The sequence below is a fragment of the Hippoglossus stenolepis genome, chromosome 17 (genome assembly GCF_022539355.2).
Source record: "Hippoglossus stenolepis isolate QCI-W04-F060 chromosome 17, HSTE1.2, whole genome shotgun sequence".
NCBI classification, from domain to species: Eukaryota; Metazoa; Chordata; class Actinopteri; order Pleuronectiformes; family Pleuronectidae; genus Hippoglossus; species Hippoglossus stenolepis.
Window position 1 is genome coordinate 5,291,867 of NC_061499.1, and position 13,238 is coordinate 5,305,104.

At 46.4% G+C, this 13,238-nt stretch overlaps 1 protein-coding gene across 2 annotated transcripts; it reads left to right on the plus strand.

The window, feature by feature from the left end:
* Positions 1-200: 200 nt before the first annotated feature.
* On the plus strand, positions 201-11,463 carry prdm1b (PR domain containing 1b, with ZNF domain). 2 transcript variants are annotated; one of them, XM_035183789.2, is made up of 7 exons: positions 201-403; positions 865-1,191; positions 4,748-4,867; positions 6,222-6,462; positions 7,951-8,879; positions 8,978-9,106; positions 9,570-11,463. In XM_035183789.2, the coding sequence occupies exons 2-7, from the start codon at positions 1,021-1,023 to the stop codon at positions 10,143-10,145; spliced, it is 2,166 nt and encodes a 721-aa protein (XP_035039680.1). In that variant the 5' UTR covers positions 201-403; positions 865-1,020; the 3' UTR covers positions 10,146-11,463. The 2 variants fall into 2 exon arrangements, with proteins under 2 accessions (XP_035039680.1, XP_035039681.1); XM_035183790.2 differs by lacking the exons at positions 201-403; positions 865-1,191; positions 4,748-4,867 and adding an exon at positions 5,523-5,959.
* Positions 11,464-13,238: the final 1,775 nt, after the last annotated feature.

The following is a 13,238-nucleotide window of genomic DNA, read 5'->3' on the forward strand; positions in this document are numbered from 1 at the left end:
CGTGGATGTGCGTGTGCATATGTTTATGTGTGAGCATTCAACTCGCTGGCCAATTGTACAACGTCACCGATGTTGTTGTCCGAAACCAACAGTTGTGTGTCAGATGGCCCGGGTCACGTGTCCGCAGCGGCGCGTGATTGGCCGGCGCGGTGAGCCTAAAAGGCTTGGCGCAATCCGGGGCTCATGAGTTTGTGGTGACAGTGGCAGAGTGGCTGCAGGGAGTGAGAGAGAGCGAGAGAGAGAGAGAGAGCGGATACCCAAAGGATCTAACTGAGAGGAATCCCTGAAGAAAACCTGGAGATAGAAGAGAGAGTGTAAAGAAGAAGAAGAAGAAAAAAGAGGACAATTAAGGGATGACATAACCAAAGACATGAGGATCCTACAGCTGAATGAATGTGCTAAAGTAAGTCTCGTTTCTTTTTTTAAATTTTATTTTAGAATAACCTGGGATTGCTCTAGAAAGATGGATGAATGACCCAGCTGAGCAGAAAAGAACAGGTTGACCTCTTGGAACTTCTAAGAAAAGGCCGGTGAACTGCCAACACCGGGATCTAGGCCAAGAACGGTCAATGAACTCTGGTTCCTCATGAATGGAAGTGGCTGCTTGAGTAATGAATGAGTGCCAGCAGGCAACGTGGAAACAAAGTGAATCTTTGGAAATGTTTCTTTTTTCTGTCGAACAAACAGAAAGTTTAAACTCTTATTAAGAATCAGGTCAAATTATTGTGTAACTTGAATTATGTGTTGTTGTCAGTCTGCAGTGCGTCAAGACACTTTGTCCTGCTTTTCTCAAAACATGACTTGACTTGAATACTAATGATATCATAATTAATTTCTCTCTGTCCTCCTGCCTTCCTCTTTCAGATCTTGAGCTTCAACCAACACAACTAAAGACACGGGACCTCGACCCCAACGCAACCAAAGTACTTTTATGCCAAAGCGACTCAAACCAAACAGAACCAAACCAAACCAAACGTCCCGAGCTCAAACCACCTGCAGAGTGTTATTTATATTCTGAAGATGAAGCTGGATAATGCACCAGGAGACATGAGCGCGTGGAGGGAGCTGGACTTTGCCCTCAACTGCACCTACATCGTCCCGGACCAGGTGTCGGACCCCAGCTTCAGGCTACCCAAAGCCATGACCTCCATCCCACGCAACCTCACCTTTGAGTACGGCACAGACAACGAGGTAAGAGCTCGTTAATTCAAGTTCAATGTCATCCATTTGAGATATTGAATGTCTTCCTCTTCTTTTAGGTCAGACAAATTCAAATAACTTAATTTAACTCTCCTTAAAGTTAGTCGCCGGCCCCGGTGGTGAACGGGAAGAGTCAGTTTTGTGAGATTAGTCCAAACTTTATGCTTGAATATAATAATTCTGTGTTGCATAACATTCTGTTGGGCCATCTGCATTGGGTTACGTGGAACAAAAGATCTGCTGACTAATGAGATCTTCAGAAATACAGTAGAGTGCGGCAGGGTGTGTGTGTGTGTGTGTGTGTGTGTGTGTGTGCGTGCGTGCGTGCGTGCGTGTGTGACACAAGGCCAGCGGCAGCTTGAGGTCAGGGGCCTTTTTATGTCTTCTGGCCACCCTATGTTTCGTCACCCAAATGTTTGAGCCATTGTACTGAGTCTTTACATCTCCTGCAAGAACGTGTGCAGGCTCTCTCAGCACCGGACGCACACACACACACACACACACACACACACACACACACACACACACACACACACACACACACACACACACACACACACACACACACACACACACACACACACACACGGGGCTTCTCCCAGCTGATCTAAGTCTTCCCACTCATCTGTTTTTCTTTCTCTACAACTGTGTTTGTGCTCTTTACCTCCCACGCCCTGGCTCACCCATTCAGGTGAATCACCGAGAGCTGACGTAATATCCTCGTGTCAGCCAGTCAGCTGTTTGGCTCCCGGTGCAATAAAATCAGACATCTGCCTGGACATGTCACCTACGCTGCAAAGCTCAACAGCAAAGCAAAGGAAAATTGCAGTTATAGAGAAACGCATCATCTTAAAAAGGAGAGAGAGAGAGAGAGAGAGAGAGAGAGAGAGAGAGAGAGAGAGCAATGTCACACTCATGTCTTTAGTTGCCACTCTTTAACACTAAAGTTGTGCGGTTGACTTCTATGTCCCCTTCCTCTTTCTGTCCTGACCACTTTCTGCCGCCGTTCCTCTTCTCTCTGTCTCTCATGCTCTTATCTCCTCCTCCTCCCTCTGCAGCATTTACAGCTGCCAGATAAGAAAAGCATGCACTACGCGGTGATAAAAATCACATTTAGGGCTCATTTCAAATCCCTGGCCCTTGACACACTGAGTTTTCAACTCATGAGCCCCTCCTACCTGATACGGAAACTCTTCATATATCTGATGGGCAGCATGAAAACAAAACAACAAATGAACACAAGCATGAGCACGCACTCACGTGGCTGCCAGTAATCTGCTTTGCCCTCAACTGGCTCCCGTCCAGTGGTTTCCCTTCCTGAAGATGGTGTCATGTGGACTTTTTTCTCCTTGACTTGCTCCCTGAGCTGAGCTGCCAGAGCTGGGAAACCCATTTCCCTGAAAGATCATGAAACAAAGCTGCTGCCTGCCTGCGTGTGGGTTTGTGGGACAGTTCACATGCACATGCCACCTCATGTAAAGTACATCATGTGCGTATCAGGCTCGGGGCGATGGGGTTTTTCACACATCGGTGAGATGAGTTAGATCTATAGAGCCTGAATGAAAAACAAGGAACTAACCAAACTCACGTATCGTCATGCACGTTCCACACGCTTGTTTATTCAGCGCCTGATTGGCTAAGATTCCCGATGTATTAATTCAAATCTTGAAGCGTGCCAGGAAACGCGAAGGAGGGCGGAGGGGGGCACGTGGCAGATGGGGCGTCAGCAACGGGTGCCAGTGAGGGCCGGAGGGGGAGGAAGAGGAGGAGGAGGAGGCAGTGGAAAGGATGCTGCAGGGAAGAGGGTGTGTGTGCATGTGTGTGTTGGAGGGTGGGAAGGTGGGGGGGGGGATTTAGGTTAAAACCAGATGATTAACTTTCATCAGGGACAGGCAGCCAGCCAGGCATCAGGCCTCACACCCGGGGCAGGCGCACGAGCTATTTCAGGAGGATCCAGAAAAGGACGTGGGACTCGGGAGGGGTTGGAGAAAAGGAGGGCGTTCAGGGAGTGTGATAGCGTGGGTGCACTTAAGAACGCCGGGGGCCTCCTTTCTTCCGTTCCTCAACACCCTTCGCCCCCCCCACCCCCTTGCTCCCAACCTGGCTAGGCTGAGCGGTTAAGTAGCAGCAAGCGGCGCCGCAACCACAGCGATTCGTTAGTCACGCAACGCCAGCGAAGCACAATGTCCCTGTCACACTGGTTCATCGCGTCCAGGAATCACCTCACTGGCCTCGGCGGCTGCTGGACACACACCCACCCACACACACACACACCCACCCACACACACACACACCCACCCACACACACACACACACACACCACTACCCCCACTGACCTGTTGTTCCTATAATTAATGATTTACAAAAACCACTTCCAACCTTCACAGTGTGACGAATCTTCGTCCACGTCTTATTTTACAGGTCGGCCTCCGCACAGGTCGCCGTGAAAAATCCTTCCGAGGCCCAGTTTGAAATTTAAATCCTCAATGGCAGGAAGAGAGAGTGTGTGTTTATGTTTGTGGGGGGGGGGTGAGGGTCGGGTTGGGTTGGAGTGGGGGATTGAACACAAAGCTCCTCAAGAAAAGCGTGGCCGCGTGTGTGTGTACGCTGCAGATGCTGCTGCCTGATGCCGTTTGTGTGTGTATATGTGTGTGTGTGTGTGTGTGTGTGTGTGTGTGTGTGTGTGTGTGTGTGTGTGTGTGTGTGTTTGAGGAGCCCTGACCCCAAGCCTTGTGGACCCTCCATCAAGTTTGAATCATGAAGCTGTTCTCCTCAAACAAAGACGGCATTAACATATCCTGTAGGTCCTCGATATGGACAAAAGACGAACTTAAAAGGTGAAGAAATAAAAAAAAATTATGAGTCAGTAACATTTCCTTGTTGCAATTAAATACATTCTGTAAAAAAAACCTGTCCGAAGAGCAAGAAGAATAAGATTCATTGCTTTGTTTGCTTTTGTCTTTGTGTTATTCCGATCAAACACGTGACATTGTCGAGTTAAGAGTGTAACGTTCGTGAAGAAAACAACACAAACAACAGGTGACACTGCTTCCTCCCTGTGTGTGTGTGTGTGTGTGTGTGTGTGTGTGTGTGTGTGTGTGTGTGTGTGTGTGTGTGTGTGTGTGTGTGTGTGTGTGTTGTGTGTGTGTGTGTGTGTGTGTGTGCCTCTGCTGTTAATGAGGACACCGGGTGAGAGATCATTGGAGTAAGTCAGAGAAAGTGTAATGCTCTTCATTCGCTTAACTTATTAGTGCAGAAAGTGGGTCACCTTGTGGGTTTCAACGTGACTCCCAACGGAGCTGTCTGGGTCAACATGACGAAGCCACCGCAACAGGAACCGAACGGCGTAAACAAACAAATGAGAGAAGCAGCGAAGGGACAGTTCCTCTGTCAGAGACGAGAGCCCGTGTGGGTTCTTGAGACCAGAGAATGACTCTCAATTGTAATCTCTGAAGGCTCAGTGTCAAGTTACTGTGTGATATGTCCATGTAAAGGAGGTGAAGAGATGGGAAACAGACACTAATCGTGTATTTGGCCTGTTTTCCAGGTGACGGGTGTGTTCAGCAAAGAATACATCCCTCAGGGGACACGCTTCGGGCCCCTGCAAGGAGACATCTACACCAAAGACAACGTATCCAAGCAGGCCAACAGAAAATACTTCTGGCGGGTAAGGGAAACGAATCCACACGTGCACAAATCCACGTAAATCCACATTTATACATTACTTTATACATATATATTCACATTTTGGCTTTAAATCTAGACGTGGGAAAATGACCCTGGGAATCGTCACGCTGCAGCCGATGACCTGCGTTCGGCTTCCTCTCTTATTCAAGATATTGGTCAGATGTCGAAGTTTCACATCGAGTCCTCGTCAGTACGTCAATAAGGAAACAAAAGGGCTTTCACACACTCTTCCCTTGCGTGCAGGGGTTTTGGTCAAAATTTTAGAGGAAGTTGCCGACACTGTTGCTCTTACCGGCACTGAAGTCGTGTGCAACATGTGTCACATACACAAAGGAAGGGACTATTGTTCAACACACACACACACACACACACACAGGCTCTCAAACAATCCTCTACTTCCTGTCTCCTTTTAGTCCTCATGCCCCCTGTTTCTATTCTCTTTCTCTCTGGTCCAGATTTGTGTCGCTTGTGTCATGCAGGACTTTTTTTTTTTATTCTGCTGAGTCAATTCCCTGAGGACTTTTTTTTTTTTCTTTCGCTGCCCCACCTACGTGTTTTCCTTCCGGCTTTGTTTCCTTTATTTCCTGGAAACCTGGTCAATAGCGAAAGTCTGACATTCCCTGGGAGAGATGATCTTATCAAGCTCGTGACACAGGTGTACGCAGGGCGTGTGTGCAGTTTGGCCTCCTGCCACCACCTGCCTATCTGATTCTGTTATGCCTCCGGCAAATATCTTTTTCCACGATCGTCCTCACAAGCAGGCGCATCATAAAAGGCTCAATCATAGCTATGTGAACCGCAGGCACTGAGAATAATAGCATAGCTCAGACGTGAGAACGACGGGGAAAGAGAAAATGAGAAGAGGGAGAGTGAGAGTGAAGGCGTTCAGCAACTGTGGTCAGTGGGCGGGCCACGCCTCCACACCTCCCGTCTCAAATACAGACGCTCAAGCTCAAACACACACACACAAGTTGAACTCTCGTGATACAAGGGGCAGAGCTTTAGAGCTGCACAGACCAGAGGAGCAAAATAATTTAGGAGGACACAGGATATTTAAGCGTACATGGCAGAGGTGATTCACTTGTTTTTCTTTGTGATCTTGTTTAATTCAAGGTTTTTCTATCTTTTGAGGATTTTATGTGGATTTTTTTTAAGCATCAGAATCTGGATTTTATTCAAAATTTTTTGGGGTGTTGACATGAAAAGCTGTCATGGCATTGCAGTGGATGGTTGAATTTCTATTTGGCAATTTTAATTAACAGCTGAAACTAAATTTGTTTGTTGCTTGACATGTATCCTGAAGTTTAAATCCCATTTTCTCTTCCCTCCTGCAGATCTACAGCGGTGGCCAGCTTCAGAACTTCCTCGATGGCTATGACGTCCACAGGAGCAACTGGATGCGCTACGTCAACCCGGCCCGCTCTCTGGCCGAGCAGAACCTGGTGGCGTGCCAGAACGGCCGGGACATCTACTTTTACACCATCCGGCCGGTGGAGCCCAAGCAGGAGATGCTGGTCTGGTACAGCCAGGAGTTCGCCCAGAGGCTCTGTGGCCAGCAGGACGACATCAAACAGAGTGAGTGCATGAAGATGTAATGATGGATGAAGATGTCGTGGTCTTGCCTGCAGGCTTTTAAAAGTAGACAAGATACTGGTTGTTCATCATGGGGATAGTTCCTGGTCTTGAACATGAACTTCATTCCCCTTGTGTCACTGCTGATCTAATTATGAGTTGGCGAGAGGGAGTGAAAGACTTATCAGCTGTTTTGATGCGGAGGCGGCACAATGACAAACTGACAGTTCTTTCTTTCACTCTTGATCTAGACAACAATTACTACAGAATCATGATTCCAATCTGTGCAGAGACTAAACACATGGCAGTGTGCAGACTTTTTAATCAGCAAAATTCCTTCACTTCAAAGAGAATAAAGATGCGTCACTTCATGAATAGGACCTGATTTTATCTGATTTAAACAGCGGTAAACACACTCGGTTCAATGCTGATTCTTCCTGTGTGGCTTAACCCCAGAGAGCCAAATATTTATGTGGGATAATGGGAGATGCACTGACCGCACTCAAATAAAAAAACCCACGAGCCTCTGAGGAGAGTGGATGAATCTAAGGGGAGTGATCGATGGTCAAAGTTCTTCTCTGAGTCATTTATCTTCCGTTATTAATAGAATGGAAAGTCATAGCCTCATCCTCCTGACTGCAGCCACGGACTCTGATGATTCACGCATTCAACTGGATACACCAGTTGTGTAAGCATTCATCCAGGTGACTAATGTCCAAAAAGGGTTTCATTGCATTGTTTAATCTACTTAACGGATCATAAAAGGCATCCACCTGCTTTTATGACAGTGTTGACAGAAGTCAAGGTGAACTCAGGTGTAGTCTGGCACCTAACTCGAGGGTGTTAGTGGTGGAATCTTGAAAACTTAACCCCAGAGGACATTTTTAATACTGTCACGCTTTCAACTGGGTTTCTGTGACTGTGCTGTAACTTCGACAGAGAACAGAAATGTGCACAGTTTAAGGTGAAGATAACAATAATATATGTTTTTAAAAAAAAGTTATGATTTAGAAAAACAGTAAGGTTCACTAAATTTTAAAATGGCTAAAAACATAACTTTTTAAATGTAAGTCGCACTGAGCACTTTCAGGTGTTGACACAGCACTTAGGGACAAGAGACTTTCTCGAAATGAGAAGGAGAAAAAAAAAAAGGAAGAGACGTTTCACATTTTCTTGTGGCCAGTATACGGTAACACAGAGATACTCAGAAAAGGTTTCAAACTCAGATTCTCAGATACTCAGATGCTCTACCATGACGTGACACATGGACTCCCACGCGCTTTACCACCAACCCGCTCTCCCACACTTAAATCACTACTCTGATTGACAAATAGAAACCTAGTCTGTGTGTCAAGACAAAACTGAAACTACTATCATTTACCATAAGAGGGAGTGGGTTCTGTGGGAGGATGACTATGTGAATGTGTGTGTGTGTGTGTGTGTGTGAGGCATTTTAGCTTATAGTGACATTTTCATCCTTCTTCCTCACAGAATACACAAGCACCGATGAAGACCACGACTCCGAGTACGCCAAGCACCTACCTCAGCAGACGTGGTTTAAAGAGAGGACAAAGGAGGAGGTGAAGGAAGAGCGGGACGAAGAGGGAGAGGAGAAGATCGACGTGGAGATGCTGGAGAGAGACACTCCCCCCGACACGCCGGACGAGCAGATCATGGACTTCAGCAAAAAGGTTGAGAACGAGGAGAGGAGCGACAGAGATCGGCAGAACCAGGGGATCATTCCGTCCCCTCAGCCCGAACACAGAGAACCCATCCTGGGCTTGAACCACCCGTACCTGCCTGAGCACCACCCTGTGCTCCCAACTCCACACCGAAATCTCCCGCTGCATCTCCACGGCCTCTACGGCCACAGGGAGGGGCTGGTGTCTTCTTACCCTCTCTTCCACCAGTCCAGACCCCTCCAGCACCCTTACCAGCTTCTCCCCCCCTACGGGCCACACTACCCTCGCCTCCTGCTCCCCTCGTACTCCCCTCCCTTTCCCGGGATGATCCCCTCAAGAGGATCCCTCCGATACGGCAGCTACCTGGGCACAGACAGTCTCCCATACCCCCCCATCGGCTCACCCAATCTAATCCCAGTGTCCCTCCCCTACCCTCCTTCCCCGCAGGGTGGTCTGAAAGAACTCACGGCAAATGTGTCGCCACCTCGAGGCGCCCCGGCCACGCCAGAGCTCTCTCCTCTCCCCAAACCCAGCAGCCAGCATCAATCCCCCGAGCACTCGCCCTCCAGCTGCGAGGAGGCCATGAACCTGAGTCTGGCTGCGGCCAAAAGCCACGCAGCGCCGCGCAATGGCCCCGGCCACAAATCCCTGCCCTACCCACTGAAGAAGCAGAACGGGAAGATCAAATACGAATGTAACATCTGCTCGAAGACTTTCGGACAACTGTCGAATCTCAAGGTAACAGTTCAACTCCTCGCTTTTGTAAAGAAAACCTCTCCACATCGTTTGCCGTTTGACACCGAGGCTTATCAAGTTTCTTTGTTTGATCTGTGTAGGTACATCTCCGAGTGCACAGTGGCGAGAGACCGTTCCAGTGCAACTTATGTAAGAAAAGCTTCACTCAGCTGGCCCATCTCCAGAAACACCACCTGGTCCACACCGGGGAGAAGCCACATGAATGCCAGGTAGGTTGAGAACCAAGACCCACGTGTGTGTGTGTGTGTGTTTTCCTCTCTCTTTCCTTGACATCACTGTGACATAGGTGTAAAATCAAGAGTGAGACGTATACAAAGAAACACGCTGTATACACAAAACACGTAAAAGCTTCATGAACCTTCCTCGTAACCCAGAACCTGATTTTCACTGAGCCATACCCACCTTGTCATGTAATCACATTAGCATGCCTTTGTTTGCTAACGTGACTCCGTGGGTGTGAGTGTTTTGTTGCACTTGTTTGGTAAGTGTAAGTAAGAACAGGACTAACATGTCCAAACCCATAGCTCTATTAATAACATGAGCCTGAAGTCATACTGTTCTCCTGAATCCTCCAGAATAATCCTGAACACAAACCAGACAGTCTTGTCAGGGCGTTAATAACCAGTCATGTGTCACGTTTCTCACCTTCGCCTTTAATTTCATGTTTTCCAGGTGTGTCACAAACGCTTCAGTAGCACCAGCAACCTGAAAACCCACCTGCGGCTCCACTCCGGAGAGAAACCCTACCAGTGCAAGCTGTGCAGCACCAAGTTCACCCAGTACATCCACCTCAAGCTGCACCGCCGCCTCCACAGCAGCCGCGACCGCCCCTACCACTGCCAGCTCTGCGCCCAGGCCTTCTTCCACCGCTTCTCCCTCCGCATCCACCAACGCAGCTGCTGCCTGGCCAGCTCCGGCGCCCCCGTCAGCGTGCACATGAAAGAGATGGTGGAGCGCTTCGACGCCAGCCAAGAAGCAGACACGCTCGCCGAGACGGCAACTGCGCCGCAGGTGGAGGAGGCCGTTGAGCGTTGGTTGGCTCGCACGTTGGAAGGCGAGGGGAAGGAGGACCAGAGGGAGGCCACCATCCTGCTAAAGGCCCTGACAGCAGCTATCAACGCACCTGCCATGTCCCTGGCCCAATCAGTTGTACCCACGTCACATCACAGCCCGCCGCTGGCCTATCAGGAGAGGGCCAGTGTTGTTCATCTCCACAAACGGCCGACGGTGAAGGCCGAGGGACAGTGAGGAGAACAAATAAAGATGAACATACAGCATATCATCAACAAAGAAGAACAGATGTCGCCAAATAAAACTCCCTGTTTTGTCCACGAGGGGCATCGCAGGGATTATAAACTGTCATAATCCACCGAGCGCAACACCAAAAGAAGAGCAATCCAAAGACTGGGCGAGGGTATTCAGTGATTGTACTTCCTCCCAAAACTCAAGTTTAAAATATTACAAAGAGGGAGGCATTGTCAAGCTGTGAAGTATTTAAAACTCTTTTCACTCAGGTAGAGAAGTGTTTGCTTTTTGTGCTTTAACTTATTACTTTTGTTTTTTATTTGAGTCGTCTATATTTATTTAGTTTTGTCATAGTTTGTTTTGGCTGTTAGTGTTTTTTTCTATGTCGAATATTTCCCTGGGGATCAGATCTCTTGGGGGAACCCCACAAAATGGACTCAGGAACAATGACGTGGCATAAACCTGTGTATGAGTCTTCAATTGTTCTAATTGTGTATTTGTTTTACTTTATGTGAGTGTGTTTGAGCCGCTGGGTGTGTGTGTGTGTGTGTGTGTGTGTGTGTGTGTGTGCAGCGAGTGGGAGTACGTGAAAGACAGTGATAGCACAAACCACCTTCCTGCTCCTCGACTGTTTTATTTATTTATGATTAAAAAGGGAAAAAATCAGGTATCTTGATGAGCGATTGCCAAAATTACAATGAAAGAACGTGAATGTGTCGCACTGTGTTTGGTTCCATTTATTCAACTGGTTTTTAAGGGAAACGATTCAGGATCATTCACAACATAAAGACTTGATGCGATTGCACTGTCACAACAGCGTCACGTGCTTTTTTCTTCTTTCAAACTGAAAATCAACGTCTCTTGCTAAGTAGCTTTTTACCAGATCGAAATGTTTCAGATGTTTTCTTACACAAACTTATACGTACTTATACTTATACGTATGCAGCTTTACCGCAGAATTCATCCAAATGTACCTCAGCAACAAAAACAAGCAAATCAGGAGCAACCTTTTCTAGCATTGTTAATATTTGTGTCACTTAGCACTGGAGTTTTAAAATGTAAGTAGATCTGTCCGTGTTTACGTAAAAAAAAAAAACCCAGGAGGAGGCAGGAAGTGTTCTTGAAAACTTTACTACTGAGTCAGTAATGTCTTTTTTATAATTTTTGTAGTTTGATTTCGTTTTTTATACAATATGTTTCTATATTTAGTTTATTTTTCGAAACAGGTTATGAGATGTTCAGAATTTATATGTGAGAGACTATTTTGATGATACTTTTATATTTACATGATGTAGCATATTAAAGATATTGTTTCTATACACCTGGTCTTTTCATGTTTGTTTGATTGTTCGGCCCCAAGTTGGTTTGGCGCCAAACATTAAACCAGAAGTAACCATATTTGGAGGAACAGGGGGTGGAGCCTGACGGACACACTGCACGCCCACCTACACCTGGGACCTGTTCCCATTGGATCTTACGAGCGTCCATTCACACAGTTCCCAACACAGTATCAACAACTTTCCCAACTATTCCACCACATATACATCACTTTATAATTGACTTGTAAGTAAAAAAATGGTGGAAATTATCATTCAATTGAAAGATTCTAGTTGAAATTGGTAAATAACAATAAACTCTGAGCAAACTAATAATACTTTATATGTATGAATAAGGGAAATGAGCCGAGACGCTGACTGAATTTGAAATCAACCGCTGCCAGGAAATACTAATGTGCAGTATCAGCTATTTTTATGCTGAAATATGTAAAATATCAATGATGATACTAATTATAAGAATCAAGTAGACTGTTTTGAAAAAGGAGCTGCGCTTGGAGCTGATGACCATATAAAGAAATCTGTGATGAGCTGACGCGAGCGTGTGTCATGTGACACCGAAATAGATCATGTCTTCCAGTGTATTTTGTCTTGTCACCTACAAAGAGCAGGTTTGGTTGTTGTAACTCAAAAGCCTTAATTCTTCTCCTTTTTTTTTCATTCTCATTATCAAATTATTCTCACACGACCACAACCAAGGTCCTGAATCAAAACAGCCTGAACAGACGCACGTGGACGTTCCAACGAATTTGTATTTTCATGAACACAAACACTCAGACAGAGCCACTGACGAGGCTTACACAATATCTTGCCTCGTTTAGCAAGACCTTTTAGCAAGACCTTTTTCTCAGGTAATGCTTCGCCCCTCCACAACATTTCATGGAAATCAGTTTGGTGGTTTTTGAGTAATCATGCCGACATCCTGAGGCGATGATGACTCAGTAACTGTGCATTTTAATTGGCGAACACAGTCCATACATGCACATTCAACATCCGGCTCCCTCTTGCTTTCCTGTTGGTCAAAACTCAGAAGAAACTCCCAGGCAACATCTTTCCTGACTGGTCACTTTTCAGCCTATTAAAACCACAGGAAGTGAAACTCGTCTGCCACCAATGAAACTCAGAAAAAAAACACTGTTTACATCACAACCTTTAGATTACAACATCACTGACCGTGGGATACTTCTGTTTGCTGTTGCTACGGTAATAAAATGAATAGAGAAGGGTTGACTCTGACAGTGTTTACAGAAAGGACCATTAGCGGTTGTTATGTTGTATCATTTCCCCCTTTTTGTTTTTGTTCTGTAGCGTTTGGGCCTGTTATATATTTGAGATTTATTACTGGAAGAACTGCTCTGGGGTCAGACGTCTCATTTGAGGTTTTTTGTAGATTTAAAACCGGAATCTTTTTCTTTTGCCTCATCTACAGGCACAGCTGGTGTTTACCTGAACGGACATGAAACCTTTCAAATCTGAGTTTTACTAGATCATCTTGATGAGGCACACTTTCAATCGGCACAATCTCCAGTAAAGTTATTGTAAGCACTCTTTACTCTTTCCAGTAATCCTCTCGCAATCTCTCTGTTTCTCTGAACCACATATCTTTTTTTTTTTTGCTGCACAATGACTCCTCGTTCTCTAATGTTTTCTCATGTGATCCCTGCTGTGGGGGAGTACCTCACAGCAAACACCTACACACCGCCGACCAGAATAAAGACACCTCAGACCTCCGAAAGTATGCAAACTGCAGAGGTGACAGGAA